This window comes from Haemorhous mexicanus, chromosome 2, assembly GCF_027477595.1.
Source record: "Haemorhous mexicanus isolate bHaeMex1 chromosome 2, bHaeMex1.pri, whole genome shotgun sequence".
Taxonomy (NCBI): domain Eukaryota; kingdom Metazoa; phylum Chordata; class Aves; order Passeriformes; family Fringillidae; genus Haemorhous; species Haemorhous mexicanus.
The window spans coordinates 9,052,988-9,066,419 of record NC_082342.1 but is presented as its reverse complement, the minus strand read 5'-3'; the positions used below and the strand labels follow the sequence as shown (position 1 = coordinate 9,066,419).

The 13,432-nt window shown below is 38.3% G+C and overlaps 1 protein-coding gene across 1 annotated transcript in view; it reads right to left on the bottom strand.

The window, feature by feature from the left end:
* ROBO1 (roundabout guidance receptor 1) overlaps nt 1-13,432 on the bottom strand; it is a 595,330-nt gene that overhangs the window by 106,340 nt on the left and 475,558 nt on the right. Inside the window, exon 4 of the mRNA XM_059872698.1 lies at nt 5,999-6,156. Within this exon, the coding sequence (XP_059728681.1) occupies nt 5,999-6,156 (158 nt within the window). The remainder of the gene's footprint in view (nt 1-5,998; nt 6,157-13,432) is intronic.

Sequence of the window (13,432 nt, the reverse complement as noted above, 5' to 3'; positions counted from 1 at the left end):
TTAATGATCAATGAATCAATGAAAATGAGAGGAGGCCAGGAAAAAAACCCAAAAAAACAAAGAGAAATGGAAAAGAAAGAAATTAGGATAAACATCTTGAATTAATTTGGAGTGGCACCACAACAGTATGGTTTCTGTCAGGAGCATTGCTGTAGTAATGGGTTAAGACTGTTACTCCACACAAAATGCCCCAACAAATTCAATCATTTTTTAAAAAAATTTCTCTTGATTCACGTCTGCATTGCATTTTTCTCCTGCAATTTAACTTTAGAAAGAAAGACCCTTTCCTAAAGAGGGAATTAATTTCTGCTCTTTCCACTGTTCCCTCCAATACTAACAACACTTTCTCTTTTCCTTTTTAACTGATAGTCATAGCAATTTCTTCCTCTTCCTTTTTTCTTATGTTCAAGGTCATGTTGGGATCCACCTATGTAGTTTTAAACTTGCCAAAGCACGATGAGGCTATGACTGGTCCCACCACGAAGAATGAAGGCAGCTCTCTTTGACAATTCATTAACAAAAAAATTGGGGTAAGCACATGAAGCATCTTCCTGTGGATGGTACCGTTAAGGAGGTTTTCCTGTGACAACAGAAGATCAGAAGGCTTTGCTTTCACATTTTGAAAAACATTTTCATCACACACTCCTGTAAAAATAGCACTGCATAAGATCCAATAAATGCTGTGCACTTGTGATGTACTATTTAAGGGCCAGGAAAGGAGATGGGAATTGAAAATTTAAGTTGCGACTCATCTAAAATAAGAGTGTAAGTCATTCAAAACTATGGATGTCACAAGACAGCCACACAAAAAAGGAATGAAAACCTGTATGCATTATTCATCTTCTAACTTTGATCTTTAAAGCTAAGAAACTTGAACAAGGAAAGATAAATGGCTTTTCAAGCTTTTTCTTTTAAAAATCAAATGAGGATGATTCAGGATAAATGAGAGATAAGAGTTAATACGAAAGAGGGGGAAATTGCAATCACAGTGCTGCATGGAAGTTTCAATGCAAAGCCTTTGCTTTTTGTGTTCAATTACAAAGGATTTCTTTCTTAGGTACCAGCATCCTTTTTCATGTATATGTAAAAGATTTTACCTATTAAAATTTCATGTTCAGTATGCATAGCTTTTTTCTTCTACCACCTATACCATGACTTGATGTGAACAATTAGGAGGCTTTCTTAAGCAGGGGCTACTCGTGGTCATGGGGCAGGAACAGACTCAGCTGTGAAATCCTGACCTCCAAACCTGGCTCAAGCATCAGCTTGGTCTGGAGCTTATGCAAGATATGTACATCTTCTTCCACTGGGAAAGCACTGATAATTACAGGCACTCTGACTGCATCCTGATTTCAATGAGGTTAGTCAATTATGCAGGCATTGCTGCTAAAACACAAGACAAATTGAGAGATGCAAAAGCACATGGAGGTTGCTCTGGAAGAGCCACAAAATCCTCTTTGAACACTCTGTGCTCCTGAGAGTTTGTAATTATTGCCAGTTTTTGCCTAAAGATATGCTCAAAGGCCCCACCATCTTGGCTAGATTACTGATGTCAGCATCTTATAGAGAGACAGCTGCATTTGGGATTCACAAAGCAGACAGAGCAGCAACACAGCTCCTCGAGGGAGGCTCTGAGCAAACCTGACACAGGCAGACACTGCCACAGCCATCACAAATCACAGCTCACCAGCCATTTCCAGCAACAGCAAAGCCCAGGGAAGAATGCCTTGACTTCACAGCATGCTGCAGGAGGGTTTGCTTATCTGAGTGTCCAAATTGTTACCTCCACACAAGCAGATATCACTAATCAGGTGACAGAGCCAGACAGGCTGGGTGGATGCAAGAAGCACCATAGTGAGATGGAGGAAATGGCTGGGGAATGAGGTGAAAATTTGGTGGGGTGTGTCTTAGGAAGGCAGTGGGAATACTGTTTAAAAAGTAGAGGGACATTTCTGGGGTACAGCAAGAAGACAGGTGAGAAGTGAGGCACACTGAATTCACAGGCTGACAAGCAACCAGCATTGACTGAGATTACTGTGAGTGCCTGAGCAAGTCATTGCTAACAGCACTCGCAGCCACTGACACTCTGCCAACTTCATCCAGACAAAATACATTTGGAAAGACCAAACCCAGTGATTACAGCAGTCAGCAGAAACTCCACTGACTGCACTTCCTCCTCAGCCCGAGGGAATGCAAACTCACAGCTTTTGGCACCAAGGTGACACACGTGGCCACCTCCTAATGACGCTGTGCTGCCATGCAAAAAAGATGGCTAGACTGATGGGGCTGGGAGCAGCACTGTTCCTGGGGAGAATACCTGGAAGCCTGGAGCCCTGGCCTAGATCCTTGCTCCAAGCAATGGGCGGGTCTATGAACTTCACCAGTGCCAAATGCATAAACACCAAGAATGGCTGGAAACAGAACCAGGAACTTCCACACCCTGCTGCACTCCCTTCTCTCTCTCTCATGGACAACACCTTGCACCTTCCTTCTCCACCAAGTCTCAGCTCCAAGAGGAGTTCCCACAGCATCTCCTAGTGCAGATGGATCATGTAAGAAACTGGGAAAATATATTTGAGCTTTACACTGTTGCAGTGAGAAATCAGAGCTATTCACTGGACTGAGCAGAGGCACCCCTTATTACAGGAGGGATTCCTGATTAACTAGGTGAGCATGGAATCATACTAGTTCTTCTCTGTCCTCATGATAACTGTTTTCCAAATCAATACATTAAGCTAAAGGTAAGTGTCTGCTTCTCAGGCAAGACTGTTCCAGCTTCATTTGTAACATCTGGACAGGGATTGCTCACGTCAAGCATTTGTTTTCATTCCACAGTGTACAGAACACTCATGAGGAAAATCATGTTGAGCCCCAAAGCACTGAGAAAATATAGACAACATGCTCAAGAGTAGAGAGAAAAAATATTTTGGTGACTATTCTTCATCAGGTGCACCCAGCAGACATTTGTGCACTGAAGAGCCTACACCAAGTCTCTAAAACTGGGCACTACTGGGAGAGCTGTGTTCAAATAAAATGTCTGCTTCTATAAACCCCTTCACAGATAGCTCTGCCCTCACCCTCAACTTTCATTTCCTATTTGTTCCATTCCATAGTTTATAACCTAAAAGACATACACAGTTTTTTCTCTTCCCAGCACATTTATTTGCCCTACAAAAGGACCAAAAATATGAAAAGACTGATTTTTATTATCTCACCTACATAAATGCATTGATTTCCTTAACTCTACCCAGGACAAAATAATATTTTCTTTTTATTGCATTCCTGAGGAAGTCATGCCTTAACTTAGATCTTATTTATCTACATCTTTTGCTTCAACCTCTCAGTCAGGAACAGGGCTTCCAGCTCTGTTTTTCTGGCACCCTTAGTACTCATTCTGAGAAGTCCAGTTTTTCTGACTCATAGATGACACTGTCATTGCAGAGGAGAAAAAATGCTTCCATATATGAAAAATAAGGTTGCCTCATAGAGATACCATCTTCTTGAAGAAAGTATAGATATGAATCAAAAAAGATGTCAAGCATCATGCCTTATTCAGAAAAAGTACAGTCCTAATGTTTATTTTAAATGTCTTGCCAGAAAGGAAAGCAATAATACAATGTGCTTCATGCAGCCTTTGACACTTAAAAAATATTGTAATGAGTCGAAGATCAACAAACTTATAAGAATGAAAACAACTGGAAATGCTTTAGAACTGGAGCCACTGAAGCTTCTTCATTAATTAAATGCCCACTGGTACTACATATGCATTGAACACCAAGACATTTCCTGATCTGCTAATTTCATGGCTTAAAAAGAGGAAAGTCGCACTTGTACTATGGAAATTTACTGCCACTGAATCAATCAAAATTTTGCCACCACATGAAGGTAGGTGCTCATTTTAAAAATAGACAATTATAAAGAAAAAAAAAAAAAAGAAACCTGTCACTTAAACCCCGTAATTTCATCCTTACTTTAGCTTTTGTACTCTTCTAGGTTTTTTTCCATTCCTGTTGCCAAACTGAAATAGAAATGCCTTTAAGGAGATAAATGAACAGAAATGGAATTATTCTAAGTCAAGTTTCACAATTAGCATTTCATTCCCATCTGTCCTTTAATAAGTTGTCCATTCCAGGCCCCAATCCCCACTCCCCTCCCAGCCACTAGCAAGATCATACAGATGGTTACTGCAAAGCTGTAAAGAGGTACATCTGAATGCATATTTATCCACTTGGCAAGATCCTGCTACAGCTGTAAGAGGATGCAAATCTGCATTAAAATGTTGCTTCAGGCTCTCTGGCCTGTGTCAGGGAGCCCCCACAATATCAATAGTGCTGCTGAGGACAATGCCAGGCACATATGACACAGCTAAGCTGGGCTGTGGCAGGTCTGTTAATTTACACCTCTGGAGACAAGCCATCATTTGGGTACCTGAAACAAGTGTGAATCTACACCTACATCAAAACTCACTTTCATTTGTTTGTTTCTGGGAGGCGACAATTGATAACAAACTCTGCCAGATGACATGGTGAAAGAATACTGTGTGGGTGAGCATTTGATACAAACACCAGAAAATAAAACCAAACTGAGGAGCTTTATTTCATCCTAAGAAAAGCTTTAACGACTCGAGGTGACACTGCCAGTCAGTGATAGCTACCCTTGTTCTGGGGATGTCTTTGTTCTGGCAGCTGGAACAGTTTTCATGTACAACAAAAGAAATGTACTTAATAGGCAACACCTGAAAATCCTCCGCGAGAATAAACTATAGCAATAAAAAAATGCAAGTTTAGAAAGCTCTTCCTGGAGGAAAAAAGAACAACATAGGTAGCACTGGAATCTTCTCTTTATCTCAGGTCAATTGACCTGTCACGGTTGGAAAGAGATTTGAAAAGGAAATTGCAAGTTCTTAGCAAGTATGATTGGAGGAATAGAGTTAATAGCCAGCAATCAGTACAGGTTGGGTAGGGTAGTTAAAAATTTAAATGTATGCATACGCCACAACTGCAGAATGCCTGGCTTTGTGCTGTTTGTAAAAAATAAATGGAATAACAAGCAATTTTAATCTCAAACCAAAATGGTAATTTTATACTTAGGCTGCTGGGGTCTGAGAGTACTTCCATTAAACATTTCCCTCAATTCAGTATGTGATTGAGGCATGTAAATGGTATGTGCCTCTAATCCTGCTTTACATTAGAAATCCTTCCAGTACCAACAGGACAGTGTGTGCTTTCAGATGATACAGTTTCTCTCATGTGGAAAGATGTTTCTCCTATCACCTCGTTGGCAGCAAATAAATTATTTTTGAACCCCATTTTTCACTGGCATTTCTGCAAGATGTTTAGGCTCCCCAGTTTACTTTTCAAAAGGATAGTTTTATGATTTGAGAAGCTGCTTTATCCATACTCTGGAATAGTCATGCACCGTGTTCAGCAAGTTACAGATACAAATGAGTATGACAACACCTCTAATGAAAAACCAGATTTATTTAAGATGGTGGGATAAGCCATTATCTCTCTAAAGAAATGTGTCTATATCCCCAAACTCTTTTTATCCTTTCTAAAACAATGCACAACTTTCCTGCTTGTGTTATTTTTAGCACAATTACAAAAGATCTCACCGAGACTACTTGTAGTTTCTTTTTCCAACCAAAGGCAGATATTACAGATTGCAAAAATTTGTAGGTGGATGAAAGGTATGAAAATTATAGGACAGTGATGAGTACAATGAATTTCATTTCCACAAGCTTCTAATTCTTCTAAGGAAGAGAAGAATATAGGTTTTGCATAGGCCTCTTTAACAAACAAATGCATACCCTGCAATGAAGTACTAGGAGATGAGAGGTTTCATTCCAAGCTAAATGCAAACTAGCCCTTGCCTGTGGGGCAAGGAGAGGACACATCCTAGAAAGGACAGCACAGAGATGCCCACAGGCTCAAGAGACAAGAAATTAATTTGGATTTGTTGATTCTTGTGTTGTTTGGAAAAAACTTCTTATACTTACTGTAATTCTCTCATCTTTGTCATCTAGAGGGGTCCCATCCTTCTTCCATGATATAGTTGGCTCTGGGTGACCTCTTGGGGGCTGGCACTCCATCACTGCAGGTTCCCCCACAGCTACCATGACATCTGAGGGATTTTGTCTGAAGTCATCCCGTAGAACTGAAAGAATAAAAGCAATGAAGCAAAAAATTACTCAAAAATATACTAATAGTGCAGCAAAGTGTTTAGTATTGGCCTTTAATGGTGCCTGTTGTCACTGTATTTTACAGTAACAAACAGATCAGTTAATAACTGAGCTAGAGGGGGATGTTTTACAAGAGCACATGGTGAGAGAACTAGAGGTAATGGCTTTGGACTGAAAGAGGGCAGGTTTAGATTAGATATTAGGAAGAAACTCTTTACTGTGCGGGTGGCAAGGTCCTGGCATGGACTGGAGAGGCTGTGGCTGCCCCATCCCTGGGAAGTGTTCAGGGCCAGGATGGATGGGGCTCTGAGCAACCTGCTCTTTGGAAATTGTCCCTGCCCATGGCAGGGGGTTGGAATGAGATGATCCTTAAGGTGATTTCCAACACAAATGCATTCCATGATTCCTGTCTCAGTTGAAGATGGCACAGTATCTTCTGCCCAGGTAGAATGTGACTTGGCAGAAAGCACTGCAGAGGTTGCTTTCTGTCCCTTTTTTCCCAAGACACAAGGTCAGCCTGCCAGTAACTCAGAAGTTTATGGTTAAAGGTTGGCCACTGGCCATACAAATTGTACCCATCCCTGAATTTAGGGCAAAAAATCAATGAACTAAATAAACTTCCCAGTTCTTTGATAACATTACTGAACGTTTGCCCAGCCTTAGCCAAACTCATCCTTGCAATTTGGCGTATGTCTTTTGAAAGAAAAAATGTTAAAAACCTTTCCTGATCTCTTGTAGTTGTCACTTAGCCTAAACCAGGACCACATCCTTTATTTAGAAGTCGATTTTGCACCTTTTGTCAATTACCACCTTTGCATACAAAGAAACATTTTTATTTTAGCTTCATTACTAGAATTTGTTCTTTCTCATCATTTGGCCAAGCCCAGGCCTAGGAAACTCTAGTTTCCTCCAGTCATCCACTACGGATTTTATCAATAGCTGTGTGATTATTTTTCTTTCTGGGAAAGTACAGACATCATCCTGTGCTCAACAGACCACTACAGAGGGACATGGTTTAACAGAATAATGGCATTTCTAAGCCTTGCCAAGTAAGTGGCATTAGGTTTAATCTAAAAATAAACAACTCAAATGAAAACAAATGTAACATTCTAGTCCCCTCCACTGCTGTTCCTCTATCCACACTGAACAAAGGGTAGGGTAATGGAAAAGCACAATGCACCCAAAGGACTCTCAGGATTTTTACAGAGCTGTATGTCACTCTTGCTACCTGCAACAAACTTGTGTCAACAGTAAATAATGCCAAGAAGCTGCAGAAAAAAAAAAAAAAAAAAAAAAAAAAAATCCTCCAAGCTATGGACTCCAGATACATGGACATTCACTAGTGAACAGGGGTTTGGTTGTTAATGCTGTTTCAAGGGTAAGTGAGATTTATTGTCAGCTGTTAAGGAATGTGGTTGTTCTTACAAATTGGCATGTACAGTGCTACCACAAAGCCATCCCCCTCTGTAAGGTCCTTCATGCTCATAAGACCTTCTAAAGTGGTCTGAGGGCAAATGGGTCACCTGCTTTGGGACAGAGAAATATACACCTTCCTCATACCTGCTTTTATTATAATGTAATACACCACTGGGAAACTTCCACACTGATACACAAGTATAGGCAGGAATCAAAAACAATAAAGAATATTTTGCCACTTTTCTAGCTAAATGACATAAATTCCAGAAATAACAGAGAATATCTGTGTGTAAAATAGACTTAAATATAGTACAGATTTCACTAAACATTTGAATTTACTAATCCCCTTCCACACTGAAGCACTCACATTTCTATTATTTCAGATCAATTACTGAAATTTATGGATGCCCTGGAAAGAGGACATATTGATGCTCTGAAAGAGTATAGTCAAGGATAAAATGTCTCTTTCACATTAACAATACAAACTAATAGAACAGAATTATAGGACTTAAAGAAATATTACAGAATAATTTAGATTAGAAGGAGCCCCTGGAGGTCATCAAATCTACAACAATAAGATGCTTTTGAAGGATCATGTTCTCTTGGACAGATTAGGTCTCTTCAACAGACCTATTGTACAGAGTTTTTTGAAAAACACAACCCAAAAACCAACACAACAAATAAAATTTACTTATTTCTTACTGTACAAAAACCTGAGAAAACATGCTGCACCTAAGATCAAAGTATTTATCTTCCTAAAAGCCAAGACTCATGCATATTTTCCTTCTACAAACTTGGGAAAAATTGAAAATATTTTTAGCTATACCATCATGTTTTTAAAAAGGGGAATGATGTAATTTTCTGTTATTCAGCAAGGTAAGTCAAAAGACCAATCCTTTAAACTCTCTCCTGCTTTCAACAAAACTTTATTAAGTTCAACCCACATTCTCTTACATCTTCCTTACTATATTCCCTTATATATTGATGCACCAAAATTGCACTTCAAATTCATTTTTGGTTATGGAAGTGTTAAAACAATGCTCACATACACTGAAAATGTTACATATCCTTGTTCCGCTTATACTGAATTTGGTGTTAACAGCCAAAGACAATTTCTTGTGTTCCCAAGAAACCCTCAAGCCATCCAGACACATGGATCACTATAAATCATGTACTGAAAATGGATAGCTGGACACGGCTTCTATTGAAGTCCAAGAATTTTTTCTATTTAATACTTTAGAGACTTAATCTGGCTTGGAGCCACTGATCGTATTATTACTTTTTTTGGTTTTCTTCCCACTTCTTCAAATTAAAGAACATTAAAGAAGAAGAAACAGAAGTTGCCCTAAGTTACCAACCCCTCCCTCCCATAGATCCAGTTCCCAGTGCCAACAGCACATGAAAGTGCAGAAGAGTTTATTTGCTATGCCACAGTTCTATTGCAACACTAAAAAGGGGTGTTTTGACCATGAGTAAGAAGCTTCTTATTACTGCTGAAGATTGTATCACTTGGATAAATTTAAGAGACATATAAAAAGAAGCAGCCTGAAGTTTAAAAAAATTAAATCAAATGATCTTAATAAAGCATAAGTGCTTTTCAAGTATGAAAGACCTCATAAACCTAAGAGAAAGGACTATCAGATAGCACCTCAGATGGCTTTAGTACCTTTGAAGCAACAAAGAAGTCCAGTACTTACATAATAAAACCAAATTACTTCTGTAATTTCTACACTCCTTAGTCTTATAATAGCTTGACAAGCATAGTACCTTTCCTGCAAACCCAAGACCTTTCACAAATTAACCAGTTCTAAATAGAATGCCTAGGAGGACATCAAAGGTCCAGGCCATAGATACTTCAAAACAAGTATTTTTTTCCTCATTTACTATGAATTATTTTGGCTCTAACATCACATAATGAAATGCTAACAAAATATAATCCATTAGAGATTACTCCAGATAGTCATCGTAATTATTTTTGCAGCTGTAAAGCAGATACATGCTCTGTTTTGTTTGCCTCAGGCCCTGGCAATCTTGCATGAAGTTATAAATCTAAAATTTTCATCCCTTACTGAAAAAAACCCAAACTTTTCCCTTCCTGTTCTTCATAGTCAAGGCTTACTGTAAATTGAGAAAACATTTCCTTTTGAATTTATATTAGAAGTATACTTTGCAATCCACAACAGCAAATGCTTTTTGTCATCTAACGGTGAAATTTCACCTCTTTCTACATATATGCAGCTGGAACTAAAACAAAAAAAAAGATATATTAAGATAACATTTGATTTTTTTCCTTTTTTTTAAGAATCTTCATAGATGTAACATTCTCCTCCCCATTTCTGCCAAATCTTGGTTAAGGTTTTCTAGCATTTCCCCTGATATTTTCTGAAATCCAACGAAGGATGATTGTAACCATCATCACAGCACAGCTGGGACAAGTCCACGATCTTGCTGTGTGAACGTGCTGAACTATTCAGGTTCAAAAGCAACTTTTGTAGTTCCACTTAAAAATCAGCTGCTCACAGAACTACTTCATATTGTGTACTCTTCAATCTACTAAAGGATTTTACTTTTCCCAGAGAATCTTTCTCAGAGAAGGAGGGAACTGGCAACCACTTGAGGATAAATTTTTATTGATAAGCAACATACATTTTTATTGAAAAGCAGAGATGGCACCAAAACAGTGCTTTGCAAAATGCAGCACCCCGTGCTTTTTTTCTTAAGTTCTTTGTTGCCCTCTATGAAATAGAGCAGGGAGACACTAGAGGGTGAAATGGGAGGAAGACAGGCAGGATTTTTTTGCCTGTATAAACTGTAGAAAATTCAGAAAGGTTGCATTTTATCTTTAAATAACTGATTTGAAAGGGACATATAAAATGCAAGATAAAAACTAACCAGAAAGTTCTAGTCAATACTTGAAAGAATGAATTTGTAAGGAACACACTAATTACCATCAGACATTGTGGATATCATGCCTTAACAGGTGGTAGCATTTAAGATCTGAAAATCAGAAAATTTCCTGAAAACTTTGATTACAGGTCTATTCCAGTCCAGACATTTCATGCCAGATCAGTTCAAAGCAATGCACCAAAATGTATCTGGGATCCCTAATCAGCCAAGATCTTTCAGCCACAGTCACCCACTGAACAGAGGAAGAGGGAAATGCTGATGCTTGTGCTGCAAGTTTCTGAATCAGACCAAGGCAATTTTAATCCACTTTAATTCTTAAAAAAAGGCATCACTAGGACTTGCTTCCCATTAACTCTCTTGCATCATCCCACACAAAACACACTATTTTACAAGTCTGCTTCTTAGAGAGAGAATGGTGAGCCAAAGTATGGCAAAATTATTTAACAGAAGACATCCCAACAAGCTCCACTCTTCCAGCATGAAGATAATTTGAATCTTTCTTTGAATGTTCTTCAAAAATGGTGGAAAATGAAAGTGAAATAAACAGAAGAAATGATCATCACATTTCTTTGAACAACTAGACCTCAGCTAATGAGCAAATTTCCAACAGCAAACAAAACCCCCCTAACATCAAACAAGCTAAATACAAACCTTAGTGGCCCACTGCTCTGCCTTTTGGCTAATTTTGTTACAAGCTGTAATAGATTTTAATTTTTTTTAATATCCACCAATTCTACTATTTTCATTCCTTCAACTATATAAAAAAGTATTTCTGTGTTTCCCTTTTCCTCCCCAACAAAAGAGCAGTATTTACAAACTAAGTTTCCACCTAATACATCATTTGACTAATAAAGTATGATGAACAAAACAACAAAAATGAGAGCTTGCTTTGAAAGCCTGTAAGATAAGGAAAACAAAAATAGGATTCAGGAGGTTATATAAATCTTCTAATCCTATGAAGCTGTAATCAAAGAGAAACTAATTATTGCTTAGTCAGGATTGAGTTGTTATTCAAAGGCAGAACTCTTCCTGTAATTTAGGATCAGCAATGATCCCTTTTCCCCACTACCAACTGAACTTGTAATTCAAATTTACTGAGGCACACCAGACATTTTTGGCATTCAAATATAAGATGGTTGTCAGTTGGAACAGTGCTTCAAACCAGGTGCTTAATTTTAATTACAACTAACTTAAGCAGCAGCCAGAATTATGGTACCTTGTTTAAAGACTTTGCTGGCATGAAATTTATACAGATGTCAGGATATAATTTTTAATACATGCATGCCACTAACAGGAAAGTGTTAGAGCACCTAATTAAGCAAAAAAGAAACAAACAAAGGGACGCATTATCAAATTTAAGTCAACCCATGTGTTACCTTATTATATTTTAGACCTCATTAAACTGTTACCTGGTTTGACCAAAAAAATGGATCATTTACAAATGAGAAGTATTATTTCTGAAGAGACCTCCCTAAAAGTCTCCATGCAGCCATAAAAAGTTAAAGGAAAAATTTATTCCCTGAAAAAATGCTTTATTTTCTTTTCTAAAGGTGTTAAAACCAGGTCAACATTGGTGTTAACTAAAATAAATAGTCATTAAAACGGAACAGAAGGAGTAGAGCTATAAATAGTCAGAAATTACTGTTGTGATCATCTAACAAGACCACTCACATAATGCAGGCAATAATTCCATGCAGTGACCGAGTCCAGCAGTGCCGTATGGAATGCTTCAAAAGATGTCTACACTTCCACAAGGCTCCAAGAGGCTGGAAGTCACAGCCAGCACACCCAGGGCTCCTCACTTCCATCATTTCCAGTTCTCTTATGTTTCCTACCTTGCAGCACTCTGACCTCCTGCTACCCCTGCTCAGTCAGACCAAAAGCCTACTGCAGGCAGGCAAGCAGGTGCCAATCAGCTCAGTACCCACATCTCTAATATTCTCTCAGCCTTCTCTGAGCCTCAAAAACTACAGGAGCACTGGACCCGTGGCCACTGCTCCGAGCACAGCCCCTCTGACTGCACAGTGTGAGAATTCACAGCAAACAGGCTCCAGACAGAGGAGGCTGCTCACTGCAAAGAGGCTGATTCTAAAACAATGACTACCACTTGACACCTGCACAGCAGAGATCTACTTTTAATCCTTGCCTATACATTTATAACCACACATTCAACATCATCTATCCATACAGTGCTGTCCTGTTCTGCTTTAAACTCTGCCCATTAGCAAAATTTACCACCCCAAAGTCTGAAGAAACAAAAGCAATTTAAAATCAAATGGGTTTTTGCTTAGTAGTCACATGTATTTGTATGAGTTAGTTCAGACCTTTACCCGAGTCTATGTAATTGAGATCACAACATTATACATATTTCTATTTCAATATCTCCTTTAGTAAAAGGAAACAACCATTAAAACCCCTCAGTAAAACAAGTGTGTTTTTTCTACTTTATTACCACTGAGATGAACTAATTTAGTTTAAACAGCTGGCTCATAAATATTTCTTCCATGATGTCACTATGGAAGAAACTGAAGGGTTAATGAATGCAAGAAAATATTTCAAAAGGCCTTTATTTTAGACATTGAAACAATTTAGGAACTGCCTTCTATTATTATGCTTGTTCTCATATCGTCAATGATTTATTTTTAATTTTGAAATCACACCACTTTTTAGATTTTGGTAGACATTGTAAGAGGCATATAGAAATTTTAAGAGTAATTTACTTTTGGAAGAGTTAAGAGTGCTGAAGAATAGCATTTAACTTGAATGAATAAAAAATAATTACTGAAAAAATTAATTAAAGAGTGAATGGTATATACAGAATGCTTTAGTTCACAAAACTTGCATTCCTACTACCCAGCAGAGTAATGCAGGATTTCAAGCAATGGGAAATTGCCTCTCATCAAACACACAGATCTGCCAAAGATTTTA